Below are 17,091 nucleotides of genomic sequence, written 5' to 3' on the forward strand. Positions count from 1 at the left end.
TGTTCTAGAATTCCATTTGTAGACCAGGCTGGACTCAAATTCACAGAGATCTGCCTGCCTCTGACTCCTGAGTGCTGGGACTAAAGGCATGTGCCACCACTACCTAGCAAGGTACAATCTTTTTTTTAACACAAAGAAAGGCCTGCAATCCCAGATACTGAAAGAGTATAGGCAAGAGAACTGAAAGTTCAAGGTTTGCCTCCAAGCTAGAGTGAGTAAAACCCTGACCTGTCTCGATCTCCCTACTTTTTATTACATTTATTTATTTGTTTGTTTATTTATTTATGGTATGCCATGGGGAGATTATAAAAGTCAGAGCTCCTTCCTCCACATGGAATCAAACTCAGGTCATGAGTTTTACTCACTGAGCCCTCAATTCTCTCTTTCTCACACACACACATGAGGAAATCCAAATACTTCCACAAAATTATTTGGTCAAATCAGGAGGGATCTGAACAACTGGCTCTTTCTTGTCTTCCAAACACTCGCCACAAACCAAACTTTCCTTGGGACTAAGAGACCAAAACAGGAAAACCATTCCCCACTTCCTTTCTTCAACTGTCAAAGAAACAGAGAAAAATTGGTTGAAATGGCAAAACAGAACTTCAAATAGTAAAATATCAGTAGTGTGCCGTTAGCCCTGACCGCCTGCGTGCAGGGCCACTCTCCAAGGGTTCCTGTTGTAACAAGTGGTGGAGGTCAGCTGCCCTGCACATCTTACCAAAGAAGGGACCATCAGATCGCACTTTATACCTGCATCTGTGAGCAGCTCAAGCCCATTCTCCTTTAAAGGACCCGGTCAGCCTGGAGGTCCTCTAAGCTCTGAAATTCCTCTAGTCAGAGGGTCATAAATAAGATCAAAGTTTTCTCCAGAAGAGAGGGTATGTCAACACTGCAGGTAAAAGTGATAAGAAACATTCCTCAGGCTGTGGAGAAGGGCTTCAAGGAAGGATACCTCATGTCCAAATACCTTCTCCCCTTCCTCTTCTTTTTCAATTCTCAGCCCCCAAAAGTAGGGATTGAAACCAGGGCCTCACACATACTGGATGAGAACTCTAATGCTGAATTATAGCCCCATGTTTTTAAAAAAAGTTTATTCTTTTCATTTATGCGTAGAATGTGTATTTGTGAATGCGCGAGCGTGTGTGTGTGTGTGTGTGTGTGTGTGTGTATGCATGTGCTACAGGTGTGAAGGTACCTAAAAAGGCCAGAAGAGGACTTGAGATCCCTTAAAGAGTGTTAGAGGCAGTTGTGAGCCTCCCATGTAGGTGGGTGCTAGGAGTCAAAATCGGGTCCTCTGGAAGAACAACAAATGTTCTAACTGCTGAGCCATCTCTCCAGTTTCAAGTCTGTTTTGGGACAAGGGGTCTCACTAAGTTGTGATATACTCTGGGAGGGGTGATGTCTCTTAGTCCTAGGGCACATGGTCATAAGGGTTACAAATGGAGTCAAAAGCAAGGATTAGGAAGGTGCAAGGGGAGAGGGGTATCTGGGAGAAAGGTCAGGTCTGCCACTTTCCACTGTACCAGAAAAACAGACCAGCCACCATTTGGAAATATACTAGACTGAACTACGGTTGATACACAGCCTACAAGATACAATTATTTAAATTTATTTATTTTTATTTGCATTGACGCCATGGGTGCTGGATCCCTCAGAACTGGAATTACAGGCAGTTGTGAGCTGTCATATGGGTGCTGGGAATTGAACCCTGGTCCTCTGGAAGAACAGTCAATGCTCTTAACCAGTGAGCCATCTCTCCAGCCCCTACAAGATACAATTTCATTTGGTTCGACTTTATGTTCTTTATATGGATTGATATAGTGACACTCACCTTTAATCATAGCACTCAGGAGATAGAAACAGGCAGATCTCTGTGAGTTCTGGGACAGCCTGGCCTACATATTTTGGTTGTGAGCCTAGCCTTTAATGGCTGAGCCATCTCTCCAGCCCCAGCCTGGCCTACATAAAGACCCAGTCTCAAAATAAGAAAAAATAAAAATTTTTTGTATATATATATATATATAGGTGTTTTGTCTATGTGCATGTCTGTGGGCCATGCACATGTATACCTAGTACATTCAGCAGTCAGAAGAGGGGGATGGATCTCCTAGAATCAGAGTTACAGATGGTTGTGAGCTACCATGTACCTGCTGGGAATTGAACACAAGGCCTCTGGAGCAACCAGTGCTCTTAACCATTAGGCTATCTCTCCAACCCTCTAAGCTCTTTTTAAGTTTTTGAGACAGGGTCTATGTAGTTCTGGCTGTCCTGAAACTCACCACTGTCTCACTATATAGACCAGACTGAGCTCAAACTCACTGAGATCCTCTTGCTTCAGCCCCCTAAGTGCTGGGATTAAAGGCATGTGCCACAATACACATCTTAAGCTCATTTTTAGAACCATCTCAAATAGGGTTTTTATATCTGAAGACACATAAACCCTTACATTCTCTAGACTGCCTCAACCTTTGAGGAAGCTTTACCATAGCACAGTTGAAAACTAGACATTTGAAAAACTAAGTTCATTAACAGGGAAGGTATAGAAAGGGGCTGATGAGATGGCTCAGCAAAGAACAACATTTGCTGCTTTGGGGGGAGAACCAGGCTTGGTTCCTAGCGCCAACATGGGGACTAATAACCATCTGTAATTCCAGTTCCAGGGGATCCAATGCCCTCTTCTGGTCTTCATAAGCATTGCATGCATGTGGTGCACAGACATCCATGCAGGCAAGACATCCATGCAGGCAAGACATCCAAACATACAAAATAAAAATCTTTTTCTAAAAGGCAAGATAAATAAAACAGCCAAAAAGCTAAATATAACTGTGGTTATACGGATCCTAAGACTCCTCCTTTTTACTGATTCTCTCCACCCCCTCCTCCCGTCTCCAGTGCTAGGTATCAAATGGGGACCTTGCACAATGCAAGGTGCCACTCTACCACCCAACGACACCCCGGCCCTGCTGTTCCTATTCTATACCAACACACTTGAATCCACAATAGATCTGCTCTCTTGCATACTTCGAAGAAGCTACTAATGAAATGTCAAAAGTTTCCTCTTGCAGTGACACAAGATTTGGGGTTCTAAGTGTGGTGGCGGCACAGGGGATCCGCTGACCTGAAATCGACCACTGAGGAATCTGAAGTCAGTAAGTTGAATTTCTGTTGGAGAGTCTGGCTTCTATCCTTTCTTATCAAAAGAGTGATCACCTTGGAGATACAGGGGCTATATAGACACAGACCAGAAGCACCCGTCACTTTTTGAACAAAAGAGAGGATCTGACTGGATGATGCCTCCAGGTTTAGACCCATCACTTCACACCCATGTTCCGAGAACCTAATATCCTATTCGCTAATGAGCTCTCCTCTCAATTAATTCCACTAATTACTTATCTATTCTTGTTCAGCCACAATTCCTGTCCTTTTACTTAGTAAGCCTAACAAGCCACAAAAATTATACATCCCTAGTGGGCTGCCGCTCACCAAGTCAGTCAGGACAATCTCATGTTGGCTCTTCCATCTTCCCAGATGAGGCTGACGGTACAAAACACCAACATCTAAACGTCAAGTGAAACCAGCTTTAAAAACTAATCAGGGGAGAACCTTCCACCGTCTCTCTGGAAATTTCTCTGCCAGTTCAGAGTTGCCAGGTCAACAGGGCACAGCAGCAGTTACTACTCTATCGCAAAGGCACTTCCCCACCGGCGGCACCCAACCCAACCATCCAGAGTCGGCCCCACCCCCAACAGCATCTTCTCATTTTTCACCATGAGGTGAAGTTTTCTCCAGAACTCCAAGACCACGCTAAGGCAGACAAGTCGCATCCCTTAAACCTTTTTCCTTCTGTTCCCCAAACTACCTGTAACAGAATTTATTTATTTCAAAGACTCTGGGCATCCGCTATGGAGATAAAAAGCTTTAAAGGGGCACTTATGGTTCTCCATTCCTTAGAACCCGATGAGGCTGGGATTCATGTCCCCATTTTACAGAGTAGAGAAGCTGAGGGCCCAAGGTCATACAGGACATCTGACCTCAGTGTCCTCTGCCCTTAACCCTCACGCAGCCTTTGCCTTCTCATCAGCCTCCCTTCTGTTCCGGGAAAGGCTCGTTTGCTCCCCAGACCGTCTCCCCCTCTAAAGGGCGGGCCTTGGAGGAGAATCGCAACCCATTCCGTCTCTTCTCTGAGCGCCCCCTCCCTTCCACCTGGCACTGTTTCCCCAAGGCCCCTGTCACAGCACCTCCTCCAGGGCCAATTCAAACTTCCCATCGGTCCCCAGAGCAGGTCCGGTCCGCTACGAGGATCCGCGGGCGAGCAGCAGGCTCAGGGGAAGGAGGAGGGGGAGGGGAAAGGGGCGCGCAGCCCGCAGCCCCGCCGGGTCTGGGCAGCGGCAACGCGCGGCCGCGGGGGGCGCGGGCGGCTGCGTCAGGGAGGAGGCCGCGCGTGCGGGCGAGCTGCGGGGCGGCGCGGCAGGAAACGGCGAGTCACGGAGCGCGGGGCCGGCCGGGGCGGCGGCGCGGGCCACGGCGGGAAGGGGCGTGGGGTGGCCGCGGGGTCTCCTTCCTACCTATGCCGGGCGCCACATAGACGAAGTAGAGCAGCGAAGACGACAGCGAGAAGAAGAAGAGCGCGGCGAGAAGCGAGCGGCGCGGCAGCCGCAGCAGCCCCCGGCGGGCGCGCATGCTGAGCCGGCGGCCGCTCGAGGGCCGGCCCGGGCCCCGCTCCCGCCGCTCCGGTCCGCCGCCTGGGCCTCGGCCGCCGCCTTCCGGGCTTCGCGCGCCGCCGCCTCGCCGCTTTCAGCCGCCGGCCGCCGCGGGCCGGGCCACATGAGGCGGGAGGGGGGCCGGCGGCCAGAGGAGCGCAGCGGCGGGGGCGGGGCAGGAGGGGCGGGGGCTAGCGGGAGGGGCGGAGTTTGAGGCCGGGGTGGGCGGGGGCAAGGCCCGCAGCCTGAGGAGCAGATGGGGGAACCCGGCCTGAGGCTGGTGTGACGGGGACCGGAGAAGGGCGGGGCCTACAGTGGGGGCGGGACGGGGGCGGGGCCTGATGCTAAGGGCGCCGCCGCGAGCCTGAGGAGCACACCGGCAAGGACCCGGCCTGAGGTCTGATTGGGGGGGGATAAGGGCGGAGTCTGAGGAATAAGGGCGTAGCCGCGAGCCTGAGAAGCATTTCGGCGGAGACTGGGCCTGAGGCCTGACAGGGAGGAGAGAAGGGCGTGGCCTGAGGTAAGGGGGCGGGGCCGACAGGCTGGGGAGCGCATTGCGGGGTGGGGCCTGAATGTGGGGGCGGGGCGGGCGGGGGACTGCGCGCTTACACTCTAGCCGCGAGACCCTCGCGCGGTCGCCGCCCTGCTAGCAGGAAGCACCTCGCTAGTACGAGTTGGTTCCGGACGCAAGCACCCAGCGCGAGGGCCGAGGGGTGGTGGACAGAGTCTGAATAACCAGGTAGCCCGCCGCGGCGAGAGAGCAAGGATACAGAGGCCGGGGCTCTGGTGTTCGCCCTCATTCATCCATTCATTCCAGTCACTATTTATGATAAAGCGCCAGTTATGGGTCCTGGGACTGGAGATGCGCCACGAGGCAAAAAAAGATCTGCCTTCTAGGACCCTGCATTCATGTGGAGGAGAAAAGAAACAGTAATAACAGGTGAGGATAGGAGATATGAAGACAACTGAACATAAGACTGTTTTGGATGCGGTCTGCACTAGTCGGAAAAAGACCACAGGAGAGAGAACTGTCAGCTGGAGAATAGCCAGGAGTAAGAGAAGCCCCACCAGCAAGGATAACCACAGTCTTAAAAGCCCTGAGAGAAGAGGCTTGATCTGCTGGCAGAATGAATCCAAGGCCAGCGTGGATAAAATGGCCAGAAGGAAGGAAAGAGCCAGACAAGGTCACTTCCTCCAGGACAGAACAATGGTGGTAACTGTCCATGTAAAGACACTGGGAGCCTAAGTCCTGAGGGTGCTGTCTTTGTCCCTATTGCACAGATGAGAAAACGGAAGTTTCTGCAAAGAGAAGCAAGAAAAGCAAGCCACCCAAGTGATGCAGGAAGGGCTCTGATCAAAAGTGGCCTGTCAATGTGGCAGGCCCTTGACCACTAACCCCTACTTCTCATTCTGCCCTGTCAAGTGTTCCTCTGAGCCCTGACTTTCCCATCATCTCTAAAGCCGTGCTTGCATTTGTGTATTCCTTTTAGTTTCTCCCATCAGAGCATCACAAGGACAGAGATTCTGTTTCACATTCTGCTGTGCCTGTCCACCCAGCTCAGAGTCTGAGACCCATAAGAGCAGCAGGTGTGTACAAAGCACCTGCTAAGATCAGAGCTCTTGAAGTCCCAGAGCAGGCTCCTCCTGCTCAGGCAGAAAGTCTCAGAACCCTCAGTCAGAGGGAACCAGTCGTGGTGACACCTTGGGCTGACCTCCACACTTGAACACCAGTATATATACACACACACAAATAAAGTATTTCAAATGAAATACACATAGAAGGTCAAAGTAGGTTTGAAAGGGATGAGATGGAGTTTTTCTGGATGAAGCATCTGGTCCTGATCAAGGCCACAGCCATGGCTCAGCAGGATCCTAAAGACATCTAATCCAAGCCATGGTGTCACATGCCTTTAATCCCAGCACTTGGGAGGCAGAGGCAGGCGGATCTCTGTGAGTTCGAGGCCAGCCTGGTCTACAAAATGAATTCCAGAACAGTCAGGGTTGTTACATAGAGAACCCCTGTCTCAAAAAAACAAACAAAAAAATATTTTTTTAAAAAAATCTAATCCAGCCTCTTCCTTTTACTCCTTCATACTGACAAGTTGCTTGGCCTCTGACCTCTGTTTCTCTATCTGTAAAGCAGAGGCTCACCATTCCTCCAAGTTGATGTTCCGCCATGAGTATTCAGGACAGGATCTCTGTAAAGTGTCCAGCCTGTATACTTAGGCAACTGGAGCCATTCCTGTTCTTAACATAATTAATCCAAGGACAGCATGGGCTACGTGAGACCCTGGGTCAAAGAAAAAATTCCCAACTAGCAAGGTGCCCTGTTCTTCCCTCACACTCTCCTGAAGGTTCCAGATGCCTGCCCTGAGGAGGCCATTGCACAAGGAGTAAACATTTAGAGGTGAGATAGCATCTCTGGGCGGGACTGTCTCAATTCAAACTCCTAAAGATAGAGAAAGCCAACCGCCTCCCAGGATCCCTTGGGCCTGGAGCCACTGAGTATTTCTCCAGCCAGAAGCCCATGTAAGCTGAGTTTAGGTGGCTGGGAGGTTCCCTGTGGTCAATCATCCTCTTTCAACGGAAACGAAACTCTAAGTGAAAAGGGAGGTTAGCATTTAGGCCAGCCACTCTGAGAGCTGGTAAAGCCTCAGAGTGGCACCAGCTTGTAACCCCCACACTTCAGACATGGAAGCCAGTCCAGGGGCGATTGTTCACCTCAGCACAGCCTGGACTATCCTAACTGATCAGGGTTATGGCACGCTGCAACCTGTTCTTCATTTTTTTTAAAAAAAAGATTCATTTAATTCTAATTATGTGTACGTAGGGGCAGTGGTGTATGCTCACAAGTGCAGGTGTCTGCAGAGGCCAGAAGAGGAAATCAGATCCTTCTGGAACTGAAGTTACAGGCAGTCCAGAGGCAACGGGATTGCCACAAGTTCAAGACCAGCCAGGGCTACCTAACAAGACCCTGTTTCAAATATGAACACCAAGGTTAGGAAGGGCAGTACATGGGTAACAGGGTTCAATACAAGCATGAGGACCTGCTGAATCCCCAGAACCCACATAAAAGTTGGATGCATAGCTCAAGTGTCTGTCTATAATGCGTTGCTCCTGTGGGAAGATAAGAGGCGAAGACAAAAGAATCCTCAGAAACTCACAGGCCAGTTAGCTCAGTGTGCTTAGCATGCACATGCGCATGCACACACGTGCACATACACAAACACATGCACACAGACACACACACACACAGAGAGGTTACATGAGACCATAGATCTGCACCGTCTTGTCATGGTACATGACACACAATAAAAATGCATGTAACTTTTCTAACATTTAAAATTTTTATTTTAGCCGGGCGGTGGTGGCGCACGCCTTTAATCCCAGCACTTGGGAGGCAGAGGCAGGCGGATCTCTGTGAGTTCGAGACCGGCCTGGTCTACAAGAGCTAGTTCCAGGACAGGCTCCAAAACCACAGAGAAACCCTGTCTCGAAAAACCAAAAAAAAATAAAAAAAAAATAAAATTTTTATTTTATGTGTATGGGTGTTTTGCCTGCATGTATGTCTGTATAGCACAGGTGTGCAGTGCCCATGGAGGTCAGGAAAGAGCATTGAATCCTCTGGGAACCAGAGTTACAGGTAGCTGTGAGCCACCATGGGGGTGCTGAGAACTGACCCTGGGTCTTCTGGAAGGGCAGCATGAGTTCCTAACTGCTGAGCCATCTCCCAAAGCCCAAAGTCAGAGCTGTTTCTGTAAAGTGTCACATATCTCTTCCCGGACCAGTCACTGACCGGGCAGCTGTACGTGCTAACTGGTCAGACCTTGTCAGGTGCCCAGGCTGGAGGGTCCTGTCAACGTCACAGGAAGCACATGACTGATAAATAGGAAGGGTGGCTCTCCAAAGAGAAAGAAACAGTTATCTGGTAGAAGGAACAGGGCGTGACAGCCGACAGCTGAAGGCCAGGCCTTCACCCCTTTAATATTCCTTTTTGTTTGGTTGTTGATTTTTGTTTTGTTTTGTTTTTCTAGACAGGGTTTCTCTATGAAATAGTCCTGGCTGTCCTGGAACTAACTCTGTAGACCAGGCTGGCCGCGACCTCACAGAGATCCACCTGCCTCTGCCTCCCAAGTGCTGGGATTAAAGGTGTGCACCACCACCGCCTGCCTAATATTCCTCTTGTGGTGCTTGGAAGCACTGTGTTCTCTTTCCCCGTATCCACCAAGACCCAATTCAAATACCTTCCCCACCAGCAATGTCCCAGAATTGAAGTGCTGTATTCTATTTATTTTGTAACACTTTATTACTCTCTCTCTCTCTCTCTCTCTCTCTCTCTGTGTGTGTGTGTGTGTGTGTGTGTAGGCCAAAGAACATGTGGAACTGGTTCTCTTCTACCATGTAGGTTCAGGGGATCAAACTCAAAGTCCTCAGGCTTGGCATCAGCCATCCTGAGAATGGGCCCAGGAATTCTCGAATGGATGCTCTCAAGCTCCATTCTTTTTGCCTCCACTAGAAGAGACTGTACCCGACTCCCCTGCAACTGGAATGTGAATGGAATCCTTTTGTTATTCTGGATTTCTGATACAGGGCCTCACTCCCTGGCCCAGGCTTTCTTGGAACTCACTTTGTAGCTCAGGTTGGACATGAACTCAACAATCCTTCTGCCTAAGCATCTGCGTACAGGCTGCCGTGCAAATGAGGTCCTGTCAGTGAGATCTTCAGAGGCCTCTTCCTCTGGGTAGCAGCTGAATAGCCAGTCCTAGTAGATGGGGAGAGGCACAAGACAGGTTATCCACTCTCTTGTCCCCAGTTTGGAGGGTATTGGGTGACAGGGCCTCCGCCTGTGGTGATAGCAGAGGCAATGGGAGTTTGGCCATGACGCACTTCCTATCTTCCCGATGGCTCTATAAGTATCTGTGTCCCACTATTAAATCCCTTTTTGGCTAATGTTAGTGAAGTGGCTTTCAACAACGAATGAAGCCCTGAGCAAATTCCCATGTGTAGGAGCTGGGATGTAGCTTATTGAAGAGTTATTGCCCGACAGAGCACTTCAAACACTTAAAAAACTAACAGAAACCCCTAGGTAGGGTAATCACAGGCACTCCGGAGTGCCACATGGCTTTCCTCTCTGGGGCAGTAATGTCTAAGCACATACATTAGAACTCACAGTGAGTTGTGGTGATGGACACCATAGTCCCAGCATCGGGGAGGTGGATGAAAGAGGATCAGAGCTGGGCGGAGCTGGCTCATGCCTTTAATCCCAGCACTCGGGAGGCAGAGGCAGGCAGATCTCTGTGAGTTTGAGGCCAGCCTGGTCTACAAGAGCAAGTTCCAGGACAGGCTCCAAAGCTACAGAGAAACCCTGTCTTAAAAAACCATTAGAAAGAAAGAAAGAGGATCAGAAGTTCAAGGTCATCCTCAGCTATGTGATGAAATCAATACCAGGAAGGACGATGTGTAACCCTGTCTCAAAACACAAAAAAATAAGCAGGGCATGGTAGAGCAGGCCTTTCATCCCAGCACTTGGGAAGAAGAGATAGGAGGGTCCAGGCCAGGACAGTCAGGGCTACACGGAGAAAACTTAGCTTAAAAAAAAAGAAAAAAAATGAGTGGTAAAGGACCCCGATGAATAATGGGTGTCCTAGCCTGCAATAGCACAAGGGAAACACTCTTGGCCACCCTCATTTACACAGGAGGAACCGACGGGCAGAAGGGCTGTGGAACCTGCGTGAGCACACACTGCCGATTTCTCAGGAACGAGATGACTCTGTGGCCCTGCTCCATGTGTCCCTTTCATCCTTGTGCCTTAAGCAAGAACTTGGCACATCCTAAGTGACTGGTAAATATTGGCTCAAAGAATGAGCAAATGGTCCATGAGTTCAACAGAGTCTGCTCTGATAACACAAATTAACAACAACAACCAAAAACCCCAAACGTTAGAACTACATTTTCAGGTGATATCCCCCCACCCACCCGACACACACACCAGAGCATGTGGGACAAGCTTTGCAGAGCAGAGAATAAATGCTTTGGTTTTACAAGCCATATAATCTCTGTCACAACCAGCTGAGTTCAGCTAAAACTGCCACGGAGCACACGTAACACACGTACACGAGTGTGCGCCAATACAACTTTATTTACAGTCTCTGCTTCCTGTACTCGGAAGGGGTCTTATTCAGTAAGACTGTTTACTCTAGACAACTGTGCTGTGTTAAATCAAAAGCCCAGACTAGGCCCGAGTCTCTCTCTCTTTCCCTTTCCTGCCAATCTGGATATCGAGCTCTCAGCTCCTCCTCCAGCACTATGTCTGCCTTCATGCTGCCATGCTCCCTGCCATGGTGACAATGAACCAACTTCTGAAAGTGGAAGCAAGCCCCTAAGGAAATGCTTTCTTTGATATGAGTTGCCTCGGTCATGGTGTCTCTTCACAGCAATAGAAGGGCGACTGAGACGCTTCAAATTTCCCAGTGTTTGAACTGCAGGCAGGAGCTCAGCCCACATTCCAGCATGCTACACAGATGAAGGGATCCAGCAAGCATTCCTTGATTCTGCCAAGCGGAGAAGGAATCCCTGCAAATCATTCATTAGTGCCACCCAACGATGGCTCCTGAAGGCTCCTGCAGCTGCCCAGAAAGGAGCTAGGCTAGCACTAGGGGCTTTGTGGGATATGGCCAGTTGGGCAGATCTTGCCCAATGAAGGAAAGCCAGTGGCCAGACAGTTTCAGCAACAGATTCACTAGGCAAAATGTAGATTAAAGGGCCCAGTAAGGTGATTCATCAGGTGAAGGTGTTTGCTGGCGGACCTTACTACCTGAGTGATTCCCAAGACCCTCATGATGGAAGAAGAACACCAACTTCTTTTTTCTTTAAGTAATATTTATTTATTTAATGTTATGTGTGTTGGTACTTGGCCTGCATGTATGTCTGTGTGAAGGCGTTGGAATTTGAGTTACAGACAGCTGTGAGCTACCATGTAAGCACTGGAATTGAACCTGGGTCCTTTGGGAAAGTAGCTCTTAACCACTGAGCCATCTCTCCAGCCGCAAAAACCCACTTCTTAAAGTTGTCCTCTGACCTCTATACACATGCTGTGGCATGTACACACCGCATACCCTACACACAGACACACACAAGTTTAAAAAAATAAACTCTGCATCTGCTTCCATCAGACGCTGGATGAAGTTTCTATGATGACAATTAAAGCCGTCATTCATCTGATTGAAGGGGAAGGCACCTTCTCCACTATTGCTTAGCATCTTAGCTGGGCTCATCCTTGTGAATTTCTGAGAATTTCCCTAGTGGCAGGTTTCTTGCTAGATCCATATAGTTCCCTCAATCAAGAAATCTCTTTCCTTGCTCTCCCTCTCTGTCCTTCCCCCATCTCGGCCATCTCATTCCCTCATGTTCTCCTTCCCTTCCCCTCCCCTTCTATCCTCCCTTCCCCATCCTATACCCCAACCCCCACCCATGCTCCCAATTTTCTTAGGAGTTCTTGTCTATTTCCCCTTCTCATGGTGATCCATGTTTCTCTTAGGGTCCTCCTTGTTACCTAGCTTCTCTGGGGTTGTGGATTATAAGCTGATTATCCTTTGCTTTACGTCTAATATCTACTTATGAGTGAATACATACTGTGTTCGTCTTTCTGGGTCTGGGTTACCTCACTCAGGATGTTTTTTTCTAGTTCCATCCATTTGCCTGCAAATTTCAAGATGTTATTGCTTTTTACCACTGAGTAGTACTCCATTGTGGAAATGTATCACGTTTTCTATATCCATTCTTCTGAGAGGGGCATCTGGTTGTTTCCAGTTGTTACAAATGCTGCTGCTATGAACACAGCTGAGCAAATATCATTCTGGTATGACTGTGCATCCTTTGGGTATATGCCCGAGAATGCTATTGCTGGGTCTTGAGGTAGATTGACTCCCAATTTTCTGAGAAACCACCATACCTATTTCTAAACTGGATGTACAAGTTTGCACTCCCACCAGCAATGGAAGAGTGTTCCCTTACTCTGTATCCTCTCCAGCATAAGCTATCATCAGTGTTTTTGATCTTAGCTATTCTGATTGGTATACGATGGTATCTCAGAGTCGTTTTGATTTGCATTTCCCTGATGACTAAGGATGATAAGCAATTCCTTAAGTGTCTTTTGGTCATTTGAGAGTCTTCTGTTGAGAATACTGTTTAGATTTGTAGCCCATTTTTTAATTGGATTATTTGGTTTTTTTATGTCTAGCTTCTTAAGTTCTTTGTTTTGGAGATCAGTCCTCTGTATGATGTGTTACTGGTGAAGATCTTTTCCTATTCAGTTGGCTGCCATTTTGTCTTATTGTCTGTGTCCTTTGCCTTACAGAAGCTTCTCGGTTTCAGGAAGTCCCATTTATTTTTTGTTCCTCTTAGTGCTGCTCCCAGAGTCCAGTCAAAGAGAAGGAGGAGTGATAAAATGAGCAAAGGGGTCAAGACCGTGATAGGGATACCCACAGAAACACCTGACCTAAGCTAGTGGGAGCTCGCTGACTCTGGACTGATGAGTGGGGGGGGAACCTATATAGACCCAAATTAGGCCCTCTGAATGTGGGTGGGAGTTATGTGGCTGGGGCAGTCTGTGTGACCACTGGCAGTGGGACCAGGATTTACCCCTAGTACATGAACTGGCTTTTTGGAGCCCATTCTCTATGGAGGGATACCTTGCTCAGCCTAGATATAGAGGGGAGAGAGGCCTTGGTCCTGCCTCAAAGTGATGTGTCAGACTTTGTTGACTCCCATGGGAAGGAAGCCTTACCCTCTCTGAGGAGTGGATGGGGAGTGGGGTGGGTGGAAGGTGGGGGGAGTAGGAGAAGGGAAGGGAATAGGAACTGAGAAAATGTTGTTGTTGTTGTTTTAAAAAAAACATAGTTTGCAAACATTCCAATTATAACTGAAAAGGTTGTCACATACACACCTGTAATTCCAGCACTTGGTAAAGACAGGAGGACCAAAGCTCAAGGTCCTAACACACAGCAAGTTCAAGGCCAGAGTAGGATACAAGAGACCTGATTCAGAAGAAGAAAAGATGCTTGGGAACCCGGTCAGGATGGACTGAAGAGGCAGAGCCCTTGTCTAGCATGTACAAGGTCCTGATCTTAATCCCGTGCCTTAAAAAGTAAGTAGATGCTCAAAAACAAACAAACAAACAAAAAAACCTTAAAGATGGAGCTGGTGGTGGTGACACACATCTTTAATCCCAGCACTCGTAGAGGCTTATTCAAGGCAACGGTGGCACGTGCCTTTTGTCCCAGCACTCAGGAGGTAGGGAGGTAGAGGCAGGTAGATCTCTGTGAGTTTGAAGCCAACCTGGTCCATATAGGCAAGTTCCAGGCCATCCAGGGTTACATAGTGAAACCCTGTGTCAAACAAACAAATAACAACACAAACCAAACCAAACCACAGTTGCTTGAGATCCAAACAACAATATTGATTCCAAAGGAGAAAACAAAAATTGAAATTAGCCAACGACCAGTTAAAACGTCTAGGGGAAAAATTTATCAGATCAACTAGCCACTTACCTCTGACCTCAGACCTCAGATGGTTCTATAAGCAATTTTCTTATGCTTTATAGGATATGGAAGGGGCTTGAAAGCCATTCGAGGACCCTGGGCAGATCCTGAAATGGCTCCAAGTTGGGGACTTTCTGGAAGCTCCTATGGGAAGACTTCTGCAAGCTGCCTGCTGCAGCAGCTCTGCCGGTCCGCTCTGGAGCAGGGTCTGCTATGCTCGCCCTGACTCTCAAGAGATGGGCAGAACTCAGATGTCACCATCCGGTTTGAGGAAAGGCCACAAGTAGAAGTCATAGGCATTGTTCTGTGACAGGTGCCATGGAAACAGTGTCACTGGCTCAGGAAGGGGCAACAGCTGTGTCAGCTTCCCTCCACAACTGCAACCACCCCAGGAGTCTCTGGGGAGAGACTAGTGTGTGAACTAGCCACACCACAGAACTGGGGGCAAGAGAAGGAGCCACAGTTGTCACTAAGGCCCAGACATGATATAAAGACGGAGATGGGGGAATATCTAGGGTCTTCCTTTCTTCTTTTCTACATTTGTTTGTTTGTTTGTTTGTTGGTGGCCAGTAGGAAGATGGCGTATATCTCATCAACCTTATGGAGGTCAGAGGACTTGTAGGTGTGTGTCTGTTCTCTCCTTCCATCGTGTGGGTCCCAGTTTTTAAGCCAGGATTGAACTCAAGTTGTCAGGCCTGGCAGCAAGCATCTTAACCCACTAATAAGCCTTTCTGGTCCTGTGTTCAGGATATTTTTGTTTTGTTTGAGACGAGGTTTCTCTATTTAGACCTCACTGGCCTGGATCTCACTCCATAGACCAGGCGAAGCTAAACTCAACATAGATCTGCCTGCTTTTACTTTCCTAGTGCTGGGATTAGAGGCGTGTACTGCCACACTCAAGGGAGTCAGGGTCTTAACATCCCTGTCAACACAAAAACACAATGCTCACCTCAAAGAGGGATGAGTGACCATGACCCAGGAACAGGGACATTGGGTGCCTTTGACTACCATGATCCAGCCAGCAAGGTTTTAAGCCAACCACTTGAGCCGTGCAGTGTGACTGAGACAGTTCCATTGAGTTTTATAGTCACAGGAAAAAGTCATAAATCAAGGTAGACAGGCTATAGGCTCCATGCAGAAGTCTCCGTTGTGGGCCTCAGATGCTATCTCATGACATGTTCTTGGCTCTGAGCCAATGAATGCCGGCGGTGTATTACTGCATTCTCACAAGTTCCATGTGATAGTCACAAGGAGGTAAGGTCAGACACGGGTGGGCAGTGAATGCCTACTGAAGGCACTAAAGATAATTTAACTACAGATTGGTTACATTGTGACTCTTTCAATCCAAGGCATTCTAATCAGAGAAACCAGCTGTTCAGTCTTTAAAGCAGGCGGGGCCCTGTGGCTTCCTTTCTAGGAACTTCACTTCACAGTCCCAGAGCCCAGCCCTGATTAGTCAACGCGGGTGTGTGTGTGTGTGTGTGTGTGTGTGTGTGTGTGTGTGTAGGGTGTGGGTGGGGGGAATGGGAGTGGGGGATGGGATGGAGATGTCTCTGATGTCTCCTCTACCCATCCTGTGTTCTTTAGCTGAAGCCCTAAAAACTAGAGTGGCCAGAGGTAAATCAGCAGAGGCAAATGGCAGCTCACAAACACAAGCATCCAACATATACATGGGAGTTATATATGAGGGAAGTGACCAGAGACGAAGGGACAGTTGGCAAGGGCTACGGAAGCCTGGCTAGCAGAGGGAACAGCTTCCTGCATGGATAGAAACTTCTTTTATAGAAGGAAAACTATCCAGGACTTGTGGGTGTGGTTGCTCCTGCATGGGACCCACCAAAAAAAAAAAAAAAAAGCTGGAGGGAGTAGCCGGAGAGGGAATGCAATTAAAAACCAATCGAGCCACAAAGACATGTGTTTAACTATGTTCATAGCAGCATTGTTTGTCATAGCCAGAACCCGGAAACAACCTAGATGTACCTCAACCGAAGAATGGATAAGGAAAAAATGTAGTGCATTTACACAGTGGAGTACTACACAGAAGAAAAAAATGACATCTTGAAATTTGCAGGCAAATGGATGGAGCTAGAAAACATCATATTGATAACCCAGACCCAGAAAGACAATAATCATATGTACTCATTCATAAGTAGTTTTTAAACATAAAGCAAAAAAAAAATATCAGCTTACAAATCACAATCCCAGAGAACCTAGACAACAATGAGGACCCTAAGAGGGACATACATGGATCTAATCTACATGGGAAATAGAAAAAGACAAAAATCTCCTGAGTAAATTGGGAGCATGGGGACCATGGGAGAGGAGTGAAGGGAAGGGGAAAGGCAGAGAGGGGAACAGAGAAAAACTACAGTTTTTCTTTTTTTTAAAAAAAAATCTATTTATTTATTATGTATACAATATTCTGTCTGCATGTGTGTCTGCAGGCCAGAAGAGGGCACCAGACCTCATCACAGATGGCTGTGAGCCACCATGTGGTTGCTAGGAACCGAACTCAGGACCTATGGAAGAGCAGGAAATGCTCTTAACCACTGAGCCATCTCTCCAGCCCCAGTTTTTCATACATAGCTCAATAAAATAAAAAAAAAATTATCCCCCCCCAAAGAAATACTCTGAGCACATGCATGAAATTCTCAAAAATACATTATATTTTAACTTTCATCTTTTACTTTTGCTTTTTTGTTTGTTTTGTTGTTTTGAGACAGGGTTACTCTGTGTCACTGTGTAGCCCTGACTGTCCTGGAACTTTGCCCTGTAGATCATTTTAGCCTTGAGCGCAAAGATCCACCCTACCTTGCCTCTGCTTCCCAAGTGCTGGGGCCATAGGTATG

At 48.2% G+C, this 17,091-nt stretch overlaps 1 protein-coding gene across 2 annotated transcripts in view; it reads right to left on the bottom strand.

Moving 5' to 3' along the window:
* The window catches only part of B4galt5 (beta-1,4-galactosyltransferase 5), a 52,277-nt gene extending 47,462 nt beyond the window's left edge, over positions 1 to 4,815 (bottom strand). Inside the window, exon 1 of one of the 2 annotated variants that reach the window (XM_075963128.1) lies at positions 4,569 to 4,815. In XM_075963128.1, coding sequence (XP_075819243.1) covers positions 4,569 to 4,683 — 115 coding nt within the window. In that variant the 5' untranslated portion in view covers positions 4,684 to 4,815. Of the gene's footprint in view, positions 1 to 4,241; positions 4,408 to 4,568 lie in introns of those variants that run through there. The other variant, XM_075963129.1, reaches the window with a different exon arrangement.
* Between the last annotated feature and the right edge of the window lie 12,276 nt (positions 4,816 to 17,091).

The sequence above is a fragment of the Microtus pennsylvanicus genome, chromosome 2 (genome assembly GCF_037038515.1).
Source record: "Microtus pennsylvanicus isolate mMicPen1 chromosome 2, mMicPen1.hap1, whole genome shotgun sequence".
Taxonomy (NCBI): Eukaryota; Metazoa; Chordata; class Mammalia; order Rodentia; family Cricetidae; genus Microtus; species Microtus pennsylvanicus.